The sequence below is a fragment of the Herpailurus yagouaroundi genome, unplaced genomic scaffold, assembly GCF_014898765.1.
Source record: "Herpailurus yagouaroundi ecotype Mexico unplaced genomic scaffold, PumYag 159, whole genome shotgun sequence".
Classification (NCBI taxonomy): domain Eukaryota; kingdom Metazoa; phylum Chordata; class Mammalia; order Carnivora; family Felidae; genus Herpailurus; species Herpailurus yagouaroundi.
Window position 1 is genome coordinate 16,821,355 of NW_024412400.1, and position 23,048 is coordinate 16,844,402.

A 23,048-nucleotide genomic window follows, 5' to 3' on the forward strand; every position below is an offset into this window, starting at 1 on the left:
CATACACTCTTAAAATAAATATATTTTATTCTTTGCCAGGAGACTCCATGGAAAAAGGTAAACAGTATATGAACATAGAAAGCATTGTTAAACAATCTCAATGTACAAACAGAGCCAGTGAAAGTACATCACAGACTTGCTAATATATCAAAAAAAAAAAAAATCCACTAGTGCTTAAATGAGAACTAAGAAACTGACACTTGTAGCTGTTAAACCACTCTACCACAGCTTTCACTCTGCTTCATAGTGATTGAACAAGGTCAAAGGATGCAGATTCTCTGTCCATGCCTTTAGGGGTTCATACTAGCCCCTGGGCATCAAGGAGGCTAGGGAAAAAAAAAAAACCCTCAATACCAGGCATGAATGAGGAAGGACACTGGAGTTACACGGTGTAGGTGGTAGACCAGTCTGTAATTATCCCATGAAATTTCCCTAATGGCTTGTGAACAGGTAAACAAAAACTTATTAACACTGAAAAGCGTTTCTGCCTTGGAGGCTACCATTACTGTAAAAATGGATCTTTAAAAAAAAGTGTAGTTATGTCATTAAGAGAAACCACTCTTACAGTGACATTAACAGTTGAACAAATGACATCTGATTAACTGAACTGGCAGTTACACCGATACAGAATTCTCTTCTGCTAGTGCAGTGAATTTGTATCTTTTTTACTGGGCAACATGAAATAGAAGACGCAGTTTGAGAGCGTCAGAAAGAGCAAGGACAAGCTTCTGTACTAACTAAATTAGACTTCTCTCTAGCTTTGTCATACTGTACAACAGTCCCCTTTCCTTACCTTGGTGTCCTGATTACTCTGTGAAAGCAAGTTATTTTTTTGAGCCTCTCTCAGCTGGACGCGTGCAGTAGTCTGTTCCGCAACCTCGGTGTCTTGGTTGAGTATGCAAGGCAAAAGGAAAGCACCAAACATACAGTATAGAAAGAACAGAGCCATACTTCTGTATGTACAAAGTCTTCAGAAACTTAACCGGGGCAAATCATTTCGACTGGGTCTTTGCCATGCAATCTTGAGTGTTCAAAGAGGAAAATAGAAGCTTTTAACTAGTTTCTGGTTGCACGAAATGGCTGAGTTTTAGAATTTAAAAAGTTTGTATTTCTAGGTAAGTTAGACAGTGAGGAGTAAATATTGATACATATGAAAACTTCTTGGTCCTTCTTGAGTTTTAATATATTTTCAGTCCGAAAACTAAGCAGCAGTAAAAATGTTTCTTTCTTGCGGTTTAAATCCTGGAACTGAAGGTACTGGGGAATGTTTGAAGTGGCTGGAAAGTGTCTTATTGCACCAGTGGTGACTGACTGACCCCGCTGTTTTCCACCGAGCTGGGTGAGATGCTGGGACTGTGCTCCGCTGGGTTCCCGCTCGAACTGGGGGTCAAGGGTTCATGTCCTTCAGAATTCTCCAGCATTTCCTGAATGAGAGGTGGCATTGATCCAGGAATTTCCATTTTCAAGGTAATTACACGTTCTGCACCTTTTAAAGAGAAATAATAGAAATCTGGTAGAGATAAGGAGTCAAGCTGAAGAACTAAGGCTCCACCTTCACTGACTTGAACGAGGGTTTTGGTGAAAACCGTGCTGCCAGTGCCTTCCAGAGGCTACCCTAATTTTACGACATTTAAATATTTCTACTCCATCTATAGAAAAGCAGCACAGACGCGGTGACTTCCTTAAATGTGCTGCTCCCATGCCCGAGTCAGTTGTAGGAAAGTGTCAACATATATTCACTTAATTTACAAAGAGACGTTCTTGATAAAAGACCAGAAAGAGCGTGTCTTCCAACAAGACAGTTTTCAAGGATACCAGTTACCCGCAAAAGAAGGAAGCGACAGGTAACAACTAACAAATGGGCGGCTGGTCAACTTGGACGCAGCACTGCCCTGTCCAGGGCAACAGGCACTAGCCACGTGCGACGATTTAAATTTGCTACATTACAATCAGGACAAACAGTGCCTCGATTGAATTAGACACTTTTTTAGTGCTCGAGAGCCACGTGTAGCTAGTGGCTCCTTGTATTGGACAAGGCAGATTAGAGAGTATGTCCATAATCACAGTAAATTCTATTAGCACCGGCCTAGCTAGATCTAGACAATGACAGTATTAAGTTAAACAGCCTCACTGTGTTTAAAATCAAAGACCTCGTAATTCTAATGGCCAAGCACTGGTATCTGCTGTTTGCAGAGACTCTGAACCCCATGCTAAGGATGAACTCAGGAACGGCTCATCGAGGAAACCTCTTCGAAGTAGCTCAAGAATCGAGACTCCTCGTCCAACAAATTCACCGTGTTTTTTAAGCACTTTGTGAAATGCAGAGTTGGTTCCTTGGCTCGGCCAGGCCTTCAGGGGCAGAGCACGCTAATGGGGAAGGAGAAGGACCGCAGCAGGCTGGGTACCAGGGATAGCTGCTGAGTTTTCTCTCCACACAGCAAAGCTGGACGCTAACACTCAACTGTGATATAGCTCTAGGCACTTCTGTAATTGCTCGCGTTGCCACACAAACTGAAAATCACTAGGCCAAGAATATTTATACCTCTCAGGAGAGCAAGAGTTCCTTTGCTGAGAAGTGTGCAGAGGTAAATCTGCCTACACGCGAGATAGCAACAGCAACACCAATGGAGAGAGAGACTTCACCCAGTAACAACTGCCCTAAGTACTATTCGTTTTCCCCAGGTTTGGATGGTCAGGAAAAACTGGAGTCAAGTTTATAGCAACCAGAGCATGTGTGCCAAGGCATGAGATGAAAAAGGCTGTCATAGAGTACATTCTCCTGAAAACAGTTTTTCTATTTACTTAGTAATCTTAATTATAAACTCAATCTATTAAGATCATTGAGCAGGGTAAGATTTAAGGTGTTTGTTTGTTTGTTTTTTTTTTTAAAGGGTGAATACTATATTCCTTCTGATTTCCGTGAGAAATGAATTCCGGAACAACAACAACAAAAAGACAGCTATTATCAAACATCCTGAATGAAAACATCAGTTTAAAAACAAGTCAGGACCACTTGGTGAATACAACATAGACTTCCAGACCTACCTTTCGCACTGATGCTGCGGAGATCTGTGATTTTCATTAAGATCTTTGGAAACATGTGAGGCTTGCTGGGTCGTCTCTTTCGGATATAAATTTTTAGTGCTTCCAGCAGTGGTTCTTGTAGCTTATCTACTTTTGTTGGTTCCTCAAGGTCCTGGCGGTCTAGACAGCAGGAAGAAAGGATAAACAATTAGGGCAGCAAGAGTCACGCACCTGCCAGTTGAGTGTGCATCCTTGTTCCTCCCAGCACATTATCATTTTATTAATGTGATGATTCCATCACATACACAACTTTGAAGATACAGGGAACTGCTTTAGGCAGTGATACTTGAACATGTCCCTCTTGCTGGTCAAAAGCACATTCTGATGCCTGGTTGCTTTTGTTCCAGGAAGAGAATTACTCCTTGTGACCAGGAGGTGTCACTACTGAACTGAATTCAAACAAGCCTTGAGCAGGATGGTTCTAACACCAAGGTAAACAGGCCCCGTAATCAAAGCCATTACTTTTTAACCACTTATGATTCAACCTCCTGTGAGCCAGTAGGGGTCAGTACAGAGCAGAAAGCCATATTTTATCCTGGTCCTTCAAGGTTTGGGCGTTGGGGTGGGGGTGGGTTGGGGGAGACGAACCAATGAATTGTAGTCCCAGCCACTAAAGTAGCAAACAGCACAATCAAGTCCCTAGCATTATCATTAAAATGTCCCTGGGCAATTTATTTTACAACAGTCTGATCCTACCTTTGAAATAATACCTGTGGCAAGTGGAGAAATAGCACTGTGGTATTTCAGAGCAACAGGATCCCAAGTACCTTTATTTAATTTATAACCATATGGAAAAATGCAACGGACCCCAAGCATGCATGCCTGGCTATTTATTCACGTGTCTTTTCCCATGCAAAATAACTCTGGAATGGAGATGGGAATTTCCCATAAATGACAAGTGCAAGTTGTTCTTCATGGAATCTCATGAGGGTTTTCTAGGTAGTTGGTACCTCCACAGATTAAGCAGATGGCACTAAGAAGGCCTGTTTCTGTGTCATCCATTTCCAAAGGCAGGAGCTGGTTGGCAAAGGTGAACACAAGGTCAGTCAGAGGACCAAATCCAGCATTGTGCATCTGAGTTCGATTTAGGGTAAGGCCATCTGAAAAAGTCATGGTGTCTTGTTCTGGGGTATACCTGGTGCAAATTCTAAGAATCTGGAAGGGAAAAAAAAAAAAGCATATTTGATGGGTCATCAAAGCCAGCTTGTTCTTACAGCATCAACCAGATCTAGGCACGTAGATTTCCAAAGACCTCTTGCATCACACGCACACGGTCCCGCTTTGGGATGTGTGATGTCTTCTGCAGCTCTTTCATTAAAAGAACAGAAGTCAAAACATCGGTTAACGTTATTTAGGGAACAATAAAAGGACAAAAGAAATTTTGAGAACCACTTGTGCTAAAAGTAATTCATTTGACTTGAATAAACATTTACTGAGTACCTACTTATGTCCCAGGCACTGTGCCAGGTGCTGGGGATAAGAAGAACAAGATTTTTTTTAAAGAGCTTACAGTCTACAAAAAAAAAAAAAAAAAAAGGCAATATGTACCATTAAATGCCTAGTACATGTCAAATGTTCTCATGCCCTACGTTCAATCTTTCAAACAACGCCCTAGAGTATTATTCCTATTTTACAGATAAGGGGCTAAAGCTCAGAAAGGTGAAGCCGTATGGCCAGTGTCACACAATTAACATGTGGCTGCACTGGATTCAAACCCAGGTGGGGCCCCCTCTTCCGTGATGCCTCTGGTCACGCAGCTCCACAGACAAGGAGAGTACGAGCAGGGGTGGAACCGGGAAGGCAGTTGGGCGTTCGGACGTCCTCTGACACCGGTGGGAGCGAGTCCAGGGCACACACACCCAGAAGAGGCAACATTTCAACTAAGCTCAGAAATATGGCTGGGATCCTAGGTAAGCAACCTTGGTCACGATGCCACAGTCTCGCAATGCCACCTCGCATGGCCTTGATAGAAAACTCTGCCGCCACCCCAGCAGACCTGCTACTGGGAAGTTGCCTGCTCCGGGCTCGGGGCCTTCAGGCCTCGCTCAGCATGGTGAACTCCAAAACACCTTTCTGGTGTTCCTGCTGCCCTGTCAGTCCTCACTGTGGGCAAGATGCTCCATGCATTCTGGAACACTCAGCCTCCCAGAAGCATATTTCTGCACCAACAACTGTGAGGGAGCTTTCTGCCAACCAGGTTTCCACATTTGACTTTTTCATCTAAAAAAGTCTCAGAGCTTCACGAAGCACAGAGACAAATTTATTCCACCTGGACAGGAGTGAAGAACCCAGTAGGTGGATGGAGCTGAGTGTTTTTTCCCAGATGTTGGTCCTCACTTTGGGTGTGGTCACCATGAACTTCAGTGTCAACCGAGAGGACAGATGTGACCAGAAGGCCCTGCCATCTTCGTGTGATGCGGCCACATGCAGAGGGGGTGGCTCTCGGATGAAGCCACAGGACTCCCAGCTGGCAGGGAAGTCCCAGACGTAGAGCCCTCCCCACTCTCCATATTCTCACCAAGACTCCTAAAGCAGGAACTAGGTCAAATCTTTTATCTTGAAGGCAAGTGCTGGGGGGTTGGGGGGTAAGGACAGCTCCTGTGCAGAGGACCATCCTGACTGGCTAAGTGACCGCAAAGGCCTCATAACCACTGGAGCACAGTTAGCCAGGGGGCAGGGCGGTCACACTGGAAAGGTCGCATGTTCTTGGGTCCTTGCTCTGGTGTTCCCTCAACCTCCAAGAAGACTGGGCCAGGAGCCAGCCCTCCTCTTACATGCAGGACTCGGACTTGGGCAGGAGCATGAGGATGTCCCGCCCCGTAAAGTGAGGGCATGGGACGCTCGTGGATTAAAAAACGTCCGACTCTTGGTCAGGACATCTCCTGAGAGGAGAACGGTGAATGATTAGCACTCCGGCCTCCAACTTATAGTAGCTAATGTTTTTATTGATCAGCGACTACGTGCCAGGTACCATGCTAACTTTTAACATATTGTTTAATTCTTGTATCAACCCAGGAGTTAGGACTATTGTTATCCCATTTTACAGATGGGGAAACCAATGCGAATAAACAGCTTGTCCTTGGTCGCCTAACTACAAGATGGCATGACTCGCTTCAGGCGATCTGTCTCCAGCACTTAAGCACTCCACTATGCTCTTAGCCTCTGCTTCACAGCTGCCTCGTTCCTCCGCAGGCCGCTATCCGCTCCAGCCGCCTAAGGTGAGATGACCTCTGGCCTGGCGTTAATCTGGATATGAGCCTCATTTGCCTTCTTAGCTGGGTGCCTTTGCACCGTGTACAACCTGAACAGTTATCCATGGTGACCTACCGGTATACGGGAGCGCACGGCCTGTGGTCTGGAAACGGAAAATTTTACAAACTTGAGGCGAGAGGGGCACAACCTCAAACTTAATTTCCTATTCTGTGACCAAGCGGCACCGTGAACTGGAAAGCATCTGAATGTGAGTGGTCACTAAACCATTACAAAGATTCCTCTTCTCTGGATGGGTGGCTGTTTCTGCCTCTCAGGTATTTGCCCAGGGGCCTCTCTGAGCCATTTCCTCTGGGTCCCCGATCGGCTGACCTGTTGCACTTCATCTTGGTAGCTGATGGGCTATGAAGCCATTGCCAGAGTCAGAGCAGCAAAGGAACCGAGAGTTACTTGTCCACCGGAGTTCCCCTGAAAGCCTTTGGCGGGGGGCAGGGCGGGGGAAGTACAGTGCCCAAGGTCACGCAAGCAACGGTGCCAGGGCAGACCACAGGACTCCTAGCCCCCAGCCCATGTTCCCTTCAACCACCTGGAGGATCACGAGGAAATGTGCCTGCGTAGGGAGGTATCGTGCGATGGGCAGAGTCGAGTAGGCTCAGTACGTATGGGCTCAAAATCTCCAGGCGCTTTTCCAGTTTGGAATCAAGGAGGTACTAAAGAAGTCTTTGCAGCCGTAGCACGCTGCCAAGAAGTGAATGCTCTAGATCTGTCCCTGCAATAATGAAAGAAACCAGCGTTTGCTGCAAAGGAACAGAAGACTGAGATTTAGGCGTTTGCAAGCTGTCAACAGCTCACTTGGAAATCCAAATCCAAACTGCAGTGCACAGACTCTCCTATTCTGAAGGGGGTCCCTTCTCAGGAGTTGGAAAGTGTTTGGATTCTCATGAAGCGTTTATGTTCTGTTGCCTTTCTCTCTCTAGAAAAGTTCAAAACCAGAAGCAAGTATCAACGGGCTGTCCGGAGACGAAGGCACATGGCCTGAGACGGGAGAACGGTCAACGTCTTCTTTTATCAGGAGGAATGCCACGCCCACCCTGCCCCGGCTGAGCCCAGTGGGCAGCGGGCATCTTCCTCCAGGCTTCCGGCCAGGCCCGCCTCTGGGCACAAACCAAGGACTTTCACTTTGTTCAAGTCAAATGCCAGTGGCAACTACCAAGTGCTTCACCGGTATTAAAAAACGCCCTTTGTTTGAAATGAGGGTATTTCATCTGAAAGAGGAGCACGCAAGTCCCACGAGGTGGGTAAAATTAGCCCGGGCGAGGCGGACTCCCCTAAGGAGAGCCCTGTCGGGCAGCACAGAGCTCTGCTGAGGGCCAAACCTGAGACTGCAGCCTTCCTGCCCTCAGCAAGGACAACGGAGTATCGTTCCACTGCCTTTTGGGTGCCCCCGGGGAGCAGACTGCCAGCGATTGGAGCCGTGGCAAGATCTGAGCACGTGGGATCCCAGGGACAGAGGGGGGACCAGTCGACACCCTTCTCCCCTCGTCCCTGTGACTGCTCTAATCCAAACCGCCATCGCCTCTCCTCCGGGGATGGCCTCCACTCCCATTCCTGCAGCCACAGCACAGGGTCCAAAACATTCACCAGAGGGGCCTGGCCCTTGCTAATCTCCCTCCAATGGCTTTGAGCCGTTTTAGACCCAGGACGTTCACACTTCTTCCCGCAGCAGCGTCCGTGACCTCTGTCTATCCCGCCCCCGCCCCTTTTTCCCCTTGCCATATTGGCCATATTGGTCTTTCTGAATCTCTAGCAACTCAGTGTCGCAGCAACGCATATGCGTTTGCCGTTCCCTCTGCCTTTGATGCCTTTCCCTTGGTCTTCATGATTCTCCCTACTCAGAGCTCAGTTCAAACGTCACCTCCTCAGGATGCACAGGGAACACACTTCCTAAAACCTATTACTTTCTATCATATCACCCCTTTTATTTGAAATATAAAATCGTTTTAAAACTGGGGTATAGCAGGTGCAGTGGTTTTAATATATGCCCACAAACTCTGTGCTACTACTCCTTTTAAGGAGTAAAGCTTCATTCCTCTGCCCCTTGAGTGTGGGCAGGACCCGGTGACTTGGTGCTAACATAGAATCCACTAGAAGCAACGGGTAGGACTCTGGAGAGTAAGTCCTAGGAGGTGAGGCACCGTGGACTCCTCCCTGACTGCTCTCTTCAATCTCATTTTGGGGAAAGCTGGTGGACACGTCATGAGGACACTATGGCAGCCCCACGGAAAGGTCCATGCGGGAGGGAACCGAGCTCTCCTGGCAATAACCAGCACTATCTTGCCAGGTAGCTGTGAGGAGCCGCCCCCCACTGCCCCGGCAGCCCTTCTGCAACTTTATGAAAGACCCTGATCCAGAGGCACCCAGCTGAGTCTGTTCCTAACTCACAGGGACCCCGTGAGATAACAACGCTCATTGTTTATTGCTGCTAAGTTTTGTGGCAACTTGACGTACAGCCATAGATAATGAGCATAACGTGCTGGCCTTGAGTGTGCACACAGCTCACAGGTAGAGCTGCATGTATTTTCCCCTAAGGGTGCACCCACCCAGATCAAGACACAAAGAGTTCCAGCTCCTACAGGCTCCCTTGGCCCCTCCTGATCCAATCCCCTCCCGCAAATAACCATTATTTGGACCCCGATTCCCGCAGATCGCTTTTGCCTGTTCTTGAACTTTACATAAAGGGGATCCTACACTATAGTCTCTCTTGTGTTGGCCTTTACTTAGTCCATAGCATCTCTGACGTTCCCCACCGTAGCGCATAAAGCCCCGGTTCTTTTTCCTTGCCGGGTAGTATTCCAGTCTGCCCCATCGCCCTGCTTTCTTTTCCCCGCAGCACCGTCACTCTCTGAGCTTGCTGACCACTGGCCCTGTAGAAGATGAGCTCCTAGAAGGAGGCTGGCTCTTTATCTGACCTGCTCCCTGCTGTATCTTTAGCATCTAGGGCAGTGTTGTCCACAGAGCAGGTGGCTAATGAATATCTGTTCAATTATTAACAAAGTGGACTCCCTCCTCGGAATCTCTCCCACCTTGTAACCCCCCGAGGGGGGCAGCCAGCGACTTCTGAGTTTCCAGGCAAAGGAGAAAAGCTCAAATTGCTCACACATCTCGGTCTGTGCACTAATTGTATTTGGCAACTGGTGGGCAGATCCTGATCGGATTTGACTCTCCTCCAGCGCTTGTGGGAATGTTGAAGTAGTGACAATAACAACAACAGTAACACACACACAGCTTTGTGAGGCCGTCTTCCCTGGCACTACATACCACCTATTATGATGAGCTCATCGGGACAAAATGTTTTCCCCGGCGAGACCTGACACCAGCCTGCCTTTCTGAGACCAGCACGCGAGGAGCCGTTATGTTAACGCGTCAAGAGAGACACGAAGGATTAAATTTGATACAATATTCTGTGTCGCCGGATATATTCAAAATATTTGTATGAACGTGTAATCAATATAAAACATCATTAAGGAGGTGCTTTACATTTTTAAATACTAAGTGCTTGAAATTGAGTGTCTATTTCGTAATGACAGCTCTTCAGACCAGCCACATTTCAGGCACTCAGCAGCCACAGGTGGCTTGTGGCTGCTGAACCAGGCGGCACAGCTCGAGCTTGGGTGTGTGTGTGTATACACATATGTCCTGGTGTGTCAACAGCTCACAATACAAATTCGCTACCATCTAATTTAAAGGATGCTAATTTAAAGGAGCCCTTACTGTGTGCCAGGTACTAAGTGTTTCACATGCATTAACCTAATTAATTATCCGAACAGCTTTACGAGGGAGGAGCCGCCATTCTACCCCTTTCACCGAGCAGATAACGGAGGCTTAGAGAGGTCACATGACCGCCCCACTTCACGCAGCTTCTATAGGGCAGAGCTGGGATTTGAACCCAGGGGGACTGGCTCCATAGCCGGCCCCCTAAACCACCACGCTGACTGCCTCACGGGGACTTCTGGTGACGGTCGGGGCCAGGGCTCTGGACCCACGGGTGACAAAGCTGGGTGTCAGAGAGACACGGGGCCTCGTCCCGATGGCACCGGTGGCCCGAGGCAGTGCTGAAGCCTGAACCCAGGCTGTGGGCTCCGAGGCCAGAGCCTGCCACTCTTCGGGCTGGGTCCTGTCTCCACTGAGCCCCTGGAAGGAGAAGGACAGATTCACGTGGGAATGGCCCTCCGTGGCTGTGTAGCCACATGGTCCCCAGGACCCCAGGAGCCACAGATCGTGTTTTGAGCACCAGAGCAAGGTGCTCCTACTGCTGGCGTGGGAGTGTCCCCTCAGGGCGGTGAGAGCCGTGGGCGGCAGGAGCCAGGAAGGCCCCGCGTGACTGTCAGGGGAAGACCGCACACTGGAGCTGACCCACGGATTCTGGGATTCCCACTGTGATCTCTAATTCGTCTGCACACCCGTTCATTCCCGAGTCCTCAACGAATGCCTCCAGTGTGCCTGAAAGCCTGCTCCAGGGACCAACCCCAACTCGGTCCCTGCCCTCCCCGAGCCGACAAGCAGGCGTACAAGACGCTGCGGAACACGTCTCTAAGACCAGTGGGGAGCGGGTAGGAACTGGGCGGCTGGTCAGGAAAACCTTTTCTGAGGAGGGGGCATCTCGGCTGAGCGGAGGGGCTGGCCAAGAAGAAAGTGGCGGGACAGTATCTAGAGAGAAGGAACGCCTGCCGGGGCCCTACGGGCCTCCGGCTTCCACTTGAGCTATGGCTGCCTCATCTGCAAACTGGAGATGAGACCAAAAATCCCCCGGAGGGTGTAGTGAGGCTCAATACAGTGTGAGGTGACTGAAGCCTACGGTGTTCCAGACACTGTCCAAGCCCCTTATTTCATTCTCTCCAGTCCCTAAAAGGCAGCTTCTATTCTATCGCCCGAGGCTCAGAGACGGGGAGTGGTTTTCCCAAGGTCACACAGCAGATAAGCAGCAGCCCCAGATTCGGAACCTGGGCAGACTGGCTTCAGAGCCCACACTTGTAACTACTACCGTCAGCAGCTGGGGCAGGCCAAGGGGGAGCTGGGTGGCTGTGGGGCCGTGTTGGCGCCTGGGAGACGAGTCTGTAGTAAAGGCGGGAGCTCCCCAGGGAGGGTGGCAGGGCCAGACCACGAACTCTGGAAGGGCAAGGGCTCGCCTCTCCTCCCCGCCATCAAATCCCCCAGGTAGGTCCATCACACAGGAAGTGCCCGACAACTGTGTGTGTGACTTCTTCCCTCGCGCTGCACGAAGAGACCAGTGAAGGGTGGAAACAAGAGCTGGACGGTGGCACACCTCAGCCAAAGCTGGTGGTGACTCCTAACAGCGAGGATGAAAATGTACCAGCCATCTTGTGCTCGCTCCCTCTCAGGCCCGGCCCTGTCGCTCACCTCCCGGCACATTCACCTCCTCACCGCTCCTCAGCTTGCCAGGGCCTCCCCGCCCCAGGGCCTTTCAACTACACTCCCCAGGACCCCTCCCTTGCACGTGTCTCTGACTGGTGTCTTTTACTGTTCCAGCTCTTTCTATCCCTTCGTTAAGGGTCATCTTCTTCCCTAACCACACCATAGAAATCAAGCCCGGTCCACCGCAGACACGTTCCTGGCCTCGATCCTGCTCCTCTTTTTCTCTGTGGCCCCGTAAGACCCTGCCTATTCATTCACTGTCCGTCTACTCCCAACAGAAGGTCAGCTCCATGAGGGGAGGGATTTTTGTCTGTCCTGTTCACTGCTGTGGCATCGAGCCTAGAACACTGCCTGGCACACAGCAGGGCCTCAGGGAGTATCTGTAAAAGGGAGAGAGGGAAGGAGGTCAGCCGGGAGGAGCAGGGGCGAGCAACGTGAAGGCCAGATGGCCTCAAAGGTTGTTTCTTACGATTTTTAGGTTGACAGAGACTTGACCCCAATTACCTGCAGAGAAGAGGCAGTTTAGAGGGAGGAGGAGAAGAAACAGGACAGGAAAGATAAAGGAGAGTGAGCAAGAAGGAAAACGTGAGCAAGAACTCAGGCGAGGGGACTCCTCCGGGGCCTCCCTTTCTTGTCCTGAACACAAACTTAGAATGCCACAACTCTGGGGCGAGAAAAGGAAGGTGAACTTCTATCCACAAGGGTTCCGAAGTTTGGCCCATCTTAGGAGAGACCTTCCGGCTTCTTGACCCCTGTGGGAAATCAGGAGGCTCAGAGCAGGGCTCCAACCCTGAGGGAAGCCTGGCTGTGGTCCCCACAGCAAAGGGTCCCCCCCAGCAGGCAGACGCTGGGACAGGAAATCCCTCTAGAGGGCAGTGTGGCAGGGGGCGCAGGCCGGACAGGCTTCGGGCACTCTTTGTCCTTGGACCTCCTTCCTGAGGGGCTCCCACCTCGTGACTGTAAAGCAAACCACGTCCCGCGCGGCCTGTGATTTCCCAGCACAGCGCCGGCCCCGGCAGGCGGCCCCGCGCTCAGACACAGAGGCCCGTCTCGGACCAAACACAACACGACGCGCTAGTGGCCGTGACAGCGTCGGGACAACCGTGACTTTCCTTTCTAGGGGCTGACAACAGCTTCAGCCTGTCTCTGTCCGTGTGTCCTCCTGGTCTTTCTGTCTCACTCTCTCTAGACATCAATGGCTTAGATAAGAAGATTCTTCTAAATGGCTCAGCTAGTTGAGAAGATTCTCATCCGAAAGATGCTCTTTGAAGTTGTGCATTTTTCAGGCTCTCGTGATTAATTGCCTTTGCTACAAATTCTTGGAAATGAGCTCTTGTCTGGGGCCAAATAAGTACCCCTTCTGCTTCATCTCATATGACTGGAGGTCTCTGCCCCTTCCCCGGGTAGAGTTTTCTCCTCCTGTGGCTGCTCTGTGCCAACCGCAACCCCCCTCAAGCCTGTGGAGCCAGGAAGGAGTGGTTGACAGTTTCCCGACTCGTGCCCACAGGGGCTGAAATTGCCCCCATGTCCTTATGACAGCTTTGTCCCTGATTTCAACGCCACCAACCGAGGATCTACTACATGTTCCACGTTTATATTCATGTCTGTACTTAAGCCCATGCAAAGAATTACTTTTATTTTAGTTAACACCTTACTGATTTGTACTGCTAGGTAAATGGAGGCTGGGAGAGGTTAAATAACTTGACGAAGGTCATCGAAATTAGTTCCTGGGGGAGCCTGGGTGGCTCAGTTGGTTGAACATCCAACTCTTGATTTCGGCTCAGGTCATGATCTCACAGTTCGTGGGTTTGAGCCCCACATCAGGCTCTGTTGACAGTGTGGAGCCTGCTTGGGATTCTCTCTCTCTCTCTCTCTCTCTCTCTCTCTCTCTGCCCCTCCCCCACTCATGCTCGTGCTTGCTCTCTCTCTCTCTCTCTCAAAATAAATAAACTTAAAAAAAAAAAAAAAGGAACTGGTTCCTGTTCTACCTGTTTCCACCAAGGGGCTAAGGGCCGATTCTTGGACGTACAGGCAAACCAGAGGAGTGCTTAGTTTTCATTATAAAGGTGGGATGTGGGAAGATGGCCACGGGAGGTTGGATAGGGATTTTAAGGAGGGATCTAAGCACCGTGAACCATTAGGCATAGGGTGTTGTAGAAACAAATGCTCCACTGGAGGATCTCAAAGTATCCTTCTCATTCCTTCTTTCCTAAAGGGCTAGAGTTGAAGGAACCACAAACCATCACCACCTGGCAGCCAGACAAGAGGAGGACTGAGAAACAAGCAAAGAACTGAAGTCAGAGCCCAAGCATCAGGAAGGCTCTGGGCCCTGCTAGGTGGCCGTGTGATGCAGGGAGTCAGAATTGCACCACATGCCCTGGTGCAGACACCGACCTGCTGCATGCCACCTCACAGGTCCCTCGGCGACTCGAGGCCTCTGGGGCACCTCTCCCCATGCGCTGGTGACTCCAGTCTCCACTAATATCGCGGGGGTGTCCTGAGGCTTAGGTGACATTCTCCTGAGAGCTACACTTTAAGCACTCGTGAGGAAAGGATAAGAAAGCCCAGGCTTTGTTGTTAATTATTCCAATAGCTCCTTACTAACCTGGTTACTGATTTGCTCAAGTGGCTTCTGCTATTCCCTGGTGGTCTGGCTGGTTCTCTGCCCAGGGCCCGCCTAACACCACTCCCTGTCTATGCTTCTAATCCTCTCATGGCTTTGGAGTCCAAAGATGTGGGTCTTGGGTGTGGTTCCAGCAATCACCTGACCCTGGTGACTCACCTAGTCTCCAGCTCCTTATCTGTAAAATGGGATGAATCGCCATCCCCAGCCAGGCTCACTGAGGTGTGTGAGGCTCCAAGGAGCTGAGGTTTGCAGACTCTGTGGGGTGTGGGTAGGTGACAGGTGAACGCTGCTCTGATGTTTCATTTTTTCCTGAACGTCCCTACGTTCGTCCCAGACCCTCTGATGCTATAAGATGAAAAGATACCACACATACTCTCAGGATCCCTGGAACTTGTAGCTTATCGAGTAACCATTACCACTCCTCCTAAGATCCAACCAGTAAGTGGAAAGACACATAAACATTCATGCTTCCTGCACGACTGCCTCACACGGAGGTCTTCTCTCCTCCTGAGCAAGACTGTGTGTTTAATTACAGTGAGTAACTATATTTGCTTTGCAGAACTGTTTATACCCAAAGCTATGAAAGATGTAATAAAAAGAAAAATCTATGCTTTTAAAGCACTTTGAAAGCTAATTTTACTTTCTCTATTTTCTGAAGCATCCCCGCAGGCCAGCTTCCCCTCCCACTTCCTCCAGAGGCCCATCAGCCTATACTACCCCCCGCAGGCGGGACAGACCCCCGTCCCCTCCAATGAGAGCTGCTTCCCTGCCCAAGAAAACCAACCCAGCCAGAATGAATCATATCATCCTTGATGCCCCTATCAGGAAGAGAGAGGGTAGGTATCCAGCCAGTAGACCCACAAGGGGCAAGGTATGACAGTTGTCATTACCCTCTCTAGGGCCCTAGAAGCTACGGTGTGAGAACGGCAGAGGGAGAGAGGCACCAGGAATCCATTCCCTTTGCACAGATGGGGACACTGAGGCCTATGGAAGGAAGGGATTTTCCCAAGGCCACTGACAGGTGGTTTAAGATCAGAGGGTAGAACTAGGGTGCTATGTGCCACCTCCTGTCGCTCTGGCTTCGAGAAGTGTGACGGCCTTTGAAAGATCTATAGGACTGGCCCACGGAAGGGGCTTTGGGGGAGCAAGCAAGCCTGTGACCGAGCCAGGCTGGGTCCTTCCCCAAGATCGGGCAGTGGGGGCTCCCACACCAGGGTCGAGAAGGTAGGAGGTTCTGCCCAACTCTGGGGAGGGGAGGGGGTCTCTGAGCTTTCAGGAGTGGAACTGAGATTCAGGTAGGAAGGACGGGGCTCAGTGTGCAATGGGAGTGGCAGGAGGAGAGGGTGGAGAACCAAAGCCTCTGCAGGTCTTCAAAGCATCGCTGTCCCCTCCTCCCCCCACCCACCCCCCGCCTACGAGTTCAGAAGGGCACATACCAGAATGTCCAGGCAGGCGGCCTTCAGCAGGGTGATTTGGTCTGCAATGGTCAAGCCGGTGAAGCCGGGCAGACGTTTAGCAAACTCCACAATCTTAATAATGCACTTGGTGGCCAATTCACTGAATTTGTCCCAGAGACCCAGGTCCAGTCGGACTCGATGGTCAGCACTGGAGTTCTAAGAGGGAAGGAAAAAACACCGTCAGGGGAGTTTCTGGAAAGCTCAACAGAAGGCAAGGAACGCAGCATATTTCCGATTAATGCACTGATGTTTCAGTCTTGACCAGGGAGCTTCCTGTTGGGGTGGCTGCGTTTGGCTAGGGTTCTTTTTCAAATGCTCAATACCGTATCCCTGCCCCAACGGATCATCAAATGACAGATAGAGAAATGAAAAAATAAGTAAAGTGAATTAGGAATGAGCTAAGAAGTGAACGAATGATGGAATAAAGATGCACCGTTTCAGAACCCTGATGAATTACGGGCTCGAGGCATTGACCAAAGAGGCAATCCGTCATGGAATCACACACCCGCCATCAATGAAACAGTCACGCCAGCATCCGAGTGGACCTCTCCACGGAACTGCAGGAAATCCAGGAGGCAGAGGAAGGTGCTAAGTTCCACTATGTGGGACGCGACTGTCACCACCCAGAATGCTAGAGACTCTGTCAAAGCAACGAATTGGTTTCTTCAACAAATACATTGCGAGGGGATCAAAAGAAACGGAAAGAGAAAGCTGCAGACTAGAAGCAACGCGACTTAGGCGCCGATGGACCGGCAAATGGGCAAATCACAGCACACCCGCTCTGGCCTGTGGGAGCAACAAAGGGAGCACCCACACAGCCCGCAAGCACAGATGAGCCTCAGAAGCATCAGGCCAGGTGAAGAAGGCAGACACAAAAACCTGCACGCAGAAGGAGTCCACCTGCAGGACATTCTAAGAACAGCAGCACTATAAGGGAGAGAGAAGACCACTGGGGTCCAGGGGCTAGGTAGCGACAGAGGCACAGGAGGGGACTAAAAAAAAAACCAAAAAACAAAAAACAAACAAGGAGGCTTATCAATTGTAACGTATAGACCTTAGCTGAATTCTGATTCAAATAAGCTAAACACACGGACACCCATTGCAAGAATGGGAATGTGAGATCTCACTATGAGATGCTACTTGCGAGGTGCGAGATGCTACTTTCACGTAACGAAAACATGGCTGCTACGCTTTTGTTGGTGGCAGTTCTCCCCCCGCCCCCCCCCCCCGAGAATATTAACATGGTCACAGGCCAAAGAACATATTCGTAACTGACTTCTGGATAACATAGAACAGGGAAAGAGCGTGATGAGGGCTGGGAGTTGAAGTAAGATAGGCTGGGGAGCGATCACAGCGTTCGTTACTCGAGTCTCTCCAACTTCCGCATTGCGTCCGTAGGTTTTCGTAATAAAGAGGTAAGAAAGGGACGGTGTGAATTAAAACAAAATGCTACACTGACAACAGCAGAGCACAGACTCTCTAGCGGACGTCAGTGCTGTGACGGTCACATGCACGCTTCCCCGGGCGCCCCAGGGTCCCACCGCCAGGCTGGGCTCTCGGGACACGCTCGCTCGGTGCTAGGACACAGCTCCCTGAGGGGAGCCCCAGGAGGGCACAGCTGCTCCTTCTGGGAGGGACCGGCCTTCTCAGCCCCCCCCAGCAGCTTTCATTCTGGACCCCGAGGCCCAGGTTCCTGGGGGAGCCGCCGAAGAAATCAGGGGGAAGCCCTCCTCTCATCCCCCTACGGGAAGATTAGATTTCAGTCCGACTCCGGGCACCTACTGGCCGGATTCCTCCATCTATTCGAATACTCCTTCCTTCACTCACGCATTCGACTTCCTCTCTTGCTCCCACCCTCTGTTCCACCAATGCTTCCTGATCCACCTTCAGGCCGCCAGGGGCCGGGGTGTAACTGCTGAGCACACCCGACGTGCACCCTCCCCTGGTGAGCTCACAGCGGGGCAGGGAAAGCGCCCGGTGCTCTGGGGACGTGCCACACGGCAGGAGCCATCCAGGCAGGCCCCGGGCTCCGAACCTCGCCCAACCCCACGGTCACCGGCCAAGGAGGGGCTGGCTGTTCTCCGAGTCATCCTGAGACAGGGAAAGCCCTTTCAGAGAGGAGAGCTAACTTGTCCACGAGGGGCCGGAAGTGGCTCCCAGGTCTACCTGATCCCCGACAGGCGAGCCCTCCGGAAGCGACGCCTCAGTCTTCCCGGGGGTAAGGAGGGACAGCCTCCCTCCAAGGCTGCAGGGAGACGCACAGGGTCCCGGGGGCGCAGGCGGTGCCTGGCGTGTCCCGGGGGGTTTGGTCAGCGTCGGGCCCCTTTCCTCAGCAGTGCCAACTGCCAACGGCACTGCCGGAGGGTTCAGACAGCGGCAATGACCGTCTTCTCCTCTGTCCTCTGGAGCAGAGGTAGCATGGCCAGCCAAGTCCCCGTACTGGTTCCCACTCCATGGCCCGTTACGAGCCTCAACCTGGCTTTCCTCGTTTAGCCAGTAAGGAGGATGCTCGGGGGACACACAGGAAACAGAACGCCACTAAGGATTTGCCGGAAATTACTGAAGGTCTCAGCTTCTGCTCAGGACCGCACTGACACACACCCAAGAAAGCGGTTGGTTGGTTTTCTTCTACTTTTCCTTCTCTAATCTCCAGAGCAGAATCTCCTGCCTGGATCACTACGACAGCCTCCTCCCTGGCTTCCCTCATTCCACGCTGGCTGCCTTATAGTCTCTCCTGATCAAAGGAACGAAAGGGATCCCTTGAAAACAAAAGTCAAAGCAAGTCAATGTACTACTCCGAACCTCCACTGCTTTCTCGTTTCATCCCAAGAGCCAAAGTCATGTCACTGGCCTGCAAGGCCTCCCCAGATCCGGGCCCTGCTCTCCGACCTCCCGTCCTCCCACTATTCTTCAGCTCACTCCACCCGGCCTCACGGGTCTCTTGCTTACCCTGAACAGGTGGGCATATGCCTGCCTCTGGGTCTTTGCACTGGGTGTTCCATCCCCCTGGACTGCTGTTCCCTCAGCTACCCACATGATGCACGCCCTCCTTCCTCCAAGTATTTGATCAAACATGTCACTCTCTCTTGAGCCCCACTCTGGCCTCCTCTACTGAAAACTACAGGACCCCCCCCCACCTGGCACTCCGTGCCCCCCACCTTGCTCGAAGTTTACTGTGCTTGTCTCCTGACACACTGGCCTTCACTTACGTACGCGGGGTCTCCCTGTCCCATTTCACGCTGCTTTGTCCTCAGTGTCTACAGCACTGCCCGGTACACGGCAGACAGAGGCTCAGTAAGTACGCGTTAAATGAACCAGCGAGGAATGAAGTTTCCCTAAATCCTTGCTAGTTTCAGGATTCTCGGGAAGACCAGAATTCTGAGGATGGGGCTCTCCGGGCGGGGGTCTAGGCCTGGTCACGAGGCCGCCGCTGCCTCCGGACGCAGAACTGAACCACCCCGATGGATGGGGAGGCCCCCTGGGCCTGGTGTTCAGGCCTTGGACAAATGTCAACACTTCAGAGAAGGGTGCCGTGCACCCCAATCTTGGGTTCCTCACCTCTGTGAAAATCAGCCCAGAGCGTCAACAAAGCGAGCTTTCGTTTTTAATGCTGGGGGTGGGGGTGGGGACCCCTTAGAAGGCCTCCAAAAGGTGGCCGCCAACGTTACCTTCCGCAACACCCCCCGGCAGAAAGTGGGCGCGCATCCTCCAGATTGATTTCCTTCCTTCCTCAAGGACCTTGGTGGAGCACAGTACACTCAGGGGAACACAAGAGCAAGACGTGAGGCCATTCGGGCTGTAATTAAATTTAATAGGCAGTTTATCCCGTTTGTAGGAAGATGACACGGAAGAGAGGGACAGAGAGGCGAGCCTGCGGCGGGCGATCATTTGACAACAGAGTATCCATCTGGAAAAAAAGCCATTGCCCCGACCCAGCGAGTGTGAACGCAGCCTTCATCAGCATCATATGAGCTTACTTCACCACACTCTGGGCTGAGGGAGAGAAGCCTGTCGTACCTTCTATTAAAAATAATGCACAGCCGTCTTAATGGCATGTAAATCTAACTCACTATTATGCAAACTGAAGGGAAGAGGCAGTTAATAAAACACAAAATAACCTGGTGTTTTATTATCCTGGTTGCTCGATTCATAGGCATGAGGTTTAAAATGGCTTATATATTATCTGCCAGCTGCAGCAAATGGAGAGCCCTGCTTGTTTGAGTCGGTAAGGAAGGCGGTTACGGGGAGCACGGAGGAAGTGTGGGTTTTCCGCGGCACTTCCGAAACAGGGGGGGGGGGCGGGGGGGGGGGAAAAGGAGAGAGTGAGAAGCTGGGGTGGTGGGGGAGGCCCTTGCTAGCAGCTAAGGAGAAGCTCAGCCAAGACCAAGGGGGGAAGGCAGGCCTTCCTCCAACTCTCGCCCCCCGACCCCCATGTCCCCCCTCTCCTTCCCCCACTCCTCCTCAGTGGGGGGAAGCCCGTCTCCAGGTGGGAGCCCCAGCCTGCCTTCCCAGAATGCTGTGCGGCCGGGACCCTACGGAGGGGCCACCCTAGGGCCACCTTTAGCAGCAGCAAAGCCCAACCCCGCCATGAAATCCAATTATACGGCCATTTTTGTCACGCAGAGGGATCCCTGTCCCGATTGCCGATTGCCGCTGCTTGCAGAAAGAGACCCATGAACGGGGACGGAATCACCAGTGACTTAAAGTCCTGTTTGTGGCAGCTCTCGGATACTGAGGCGGCTCGGACAGGCTGCGCGTTGCTCCTTTTTTAGCCAAGGAGGAGATGCAAACTCTTCCAAATAATAAACAGGTAAGTCTCCCAGGGAACGCTGGGCACGTCTGCTAGGCTGCCCGCCCCCCTCCCCCCCATCCCTTTCCCTAGGCCTGAATCTGCCCGTCGACCACAGGACAGGCTGATGCCCAAGCTGTATTTGCAGGACGCTCCTGTCTCCCACACTCCGGGGCACATGGCCCAATGTCCCACCCAACAGCCCCCAGAGGCAGGCGCGGTTCCCAGAGCTTCACAACCAGCTCCCTCTCCTCCTCCCCGCACCCTCATCCGGTGGGAGCTGTTCTTGTCCCATGTGGCCGGGGTGGAGGCCCAGGGAAGTCAAGTCACTTGTGCAAGGCGCCCGGCCATCAGGCGGAGGGCACAGGGGCCTCACGAGGCAGTGTTGGCAGTCCCTGCCGTCACGCCACTTCGCCCACCCCCTCGCTCCGGGGTCACCTCGTATTCTGCCCCCGGCCTGACCTTGCTGTCTTCTAGAGACTGCTACTGCACTTGCCATCTCCCTCCTGGCTGGAGGTGCCGGATGCTCCCAGCGGGTGGCTGAAAGATCCGTGGCATCATTATGAGGACAGCATTCTGTGCCAGGCCAGCATCTCTCTGTGGTCAGCAAACACGCATCTAGGCGCTAGGACGACACGGCCTTAGGAATGTACCAGCTGGGGGGTGTCCGTCAGTGGGAGGAGGGAGGCACAGAGGCCCTCAGCACACATTTCGCATTCTCCTTAGACCCGGACGCTTCCAACAGGTGGGGAGAGGCAGCTTGGCAGCCATCCAGCAACCAGGCGAGGGAGCAGCCCCTGGGGAGCCAGGGCTCTGAGTAACGGGCCGTGGGCAGTAACAAGGGTCTCGAACCCAGGACCTCCCCAAGAGTTTCTTGGAAGTCTGCCTAGAAGCAAGCATGATATCCCTGAAGGTAATGTTTTAGGGGTGTTCCTGCACCCTCCCTGCCTAAGATTCTGGGACCAACACATGAGGTGCCCCTGGACGGCTGCAGCCCCTTCACGGCTGGTGATCTTAGAGATTCGGGGGGGACCGTGGCGGAGTGTTGGGGTATAGCCTTTGGAATATACCAGAGTATGAATCAGTGTTCCAGAGGACGTCCAGGAGATGCTAGATTTTGGGGTGGTCTCAGCTACTCTGAAAGGCCACTCATGGCTTCTGGAACTCCGGGCACACATCTGAGAATGAACCAAAGCTCTGCCCTGCCTACCTGCCAAAGCGTTCCGGCCAGGCACGGAGCAGCCAGGGCTCACCCTCTTGGCTTGCTTCTCCTGTCTAGAAACCCCACTGGGCTCTCCGTTGCCAATGCTCACATACCTTATTCCAGCTCACAAAGGCCCCGCCAGCTAGCCCTGACCCATCTCCTTCGGCTCTGCATCCAGTCCTCTCTTTGCCAAACGCCTGGCCCTGCTCATGCTATTCCCTTGCCCGGAAATGTCTTTTCCTTTCCCCACCGCGCGGTAAGATCCAGGGAAATGTAGCACAGTGCCTAGAGGGCGTTTTTCATTAAAAGCCAAAGACTCGTGACGTGTACTGCCAGAGGTTTCTAAAAGCTCACAAAACATGTGACAACATTTGATTTTCAGCCAGACTGCACAGAAGAGCAGACCGCACGGAAGGGTGAATGTCCAGGCGCTCCAATTCCGCACTCCGCAGGTGTTTTGGGTTGAATTGTGTCCCCCTCCCCGCAAAGATATGTCGAGGTCCTAACACCGGTAACTTCAGAATGTGACCTTATTTGGAAATGGGGTCTCCGCGCAGGTTATCAACTTAAAAATGAGGTCACTGGGTCAGACTCAATCTAGTCTGACCAGTGATAATGGGAAATGCGGACAGAGATAGATGTGCACGGACGTGAAGACAGAGGATCGGAGTAATGCTTCTACAAGCCGAGGAGTGCCAAGGATTGCCCTCAACAGCAGAAGCTGTAAGAGGCAAGGAAGGATTCTTCCCTAGAGCCGCCAGAGAGAGCATGGCCCTTCTGACATCTTAATATTGGACTTCCAGCTTCCAGAGCTGTGAGACAATAAATTTCTGTTGGCTTAAGCCACCCAGTTTGTGGTACTTTGTTATGGAGGCCCTAGGAGACGAATACAGTAGGGATACAGTCAATGCGTGTCAGAAAATGAAAGCACGGTGTACGTGATGCAGACAGGGCAGGTATGTTCACTGGCAGAAAACAGGCTCACAAAAGATAAGAGCTTGTTCAAGGTCAGACAACCGGGAGGTGGCAGAGTGGGGATTAGAACTCGGGCCTCGAGATGCCCCCATCTCCCCCCACTGCCCCGACCATGCATCTCTCCTGGTGGTGGGGGGGGAGGCTGACCTCCTGAGCGTCAGCTCCTGCTTCTTGGGCTGATCCCAGGGTTAGTTTTCTAGAATGAAGGCCAAGTCTGCAAATGGCCGGAACCGCTTACAACACCCTTCCTTTTCTTTTTTTTTTTTTTTT

General features: G+C 51.8%; 1 protein-coding gene across 11 annotated transcripts in view; it reads right to left on the reverse strand.

Moving 5' to 3' along the window:
* Positions 1-9: 9 nt before the first annotated feature.
* Positions 10-23,048, reverse strand: part of RARB (retinoic acid receptor beta) — a 771,689-nt gene continuing 748,650 nt past the window's right edge. For 10 of the 11 annotated variants that reach the window (XM_040480046.1, XM_040480044.1, XM_040480043.1 and 7 more), the window contains 4 exons: positions 15,790-15,966; positions 4,035-4,239; positions 3,046-3,204; positions 10-1,486 (listed from right to left, as the gene is read on the reverse strand). In XM_040480046.1, the coding sequence (XP_040335980.1) occupies positions 1,290-1,486; positions 3,046-3,204; positions 4,035-4,239; positions 15,790-15,966 (738 nt within the window). In that variant the 3' untranslated portion in view covers positions 10-1,289. The remainder of the gene's footprint in view (positions 1,487-3,045; positions 3,205-4,034; positions 4,240-15,789; positions 15,967-23,048) is intronic. The other variant, XR_005792006.1, reaches the window with a different exon arrangement.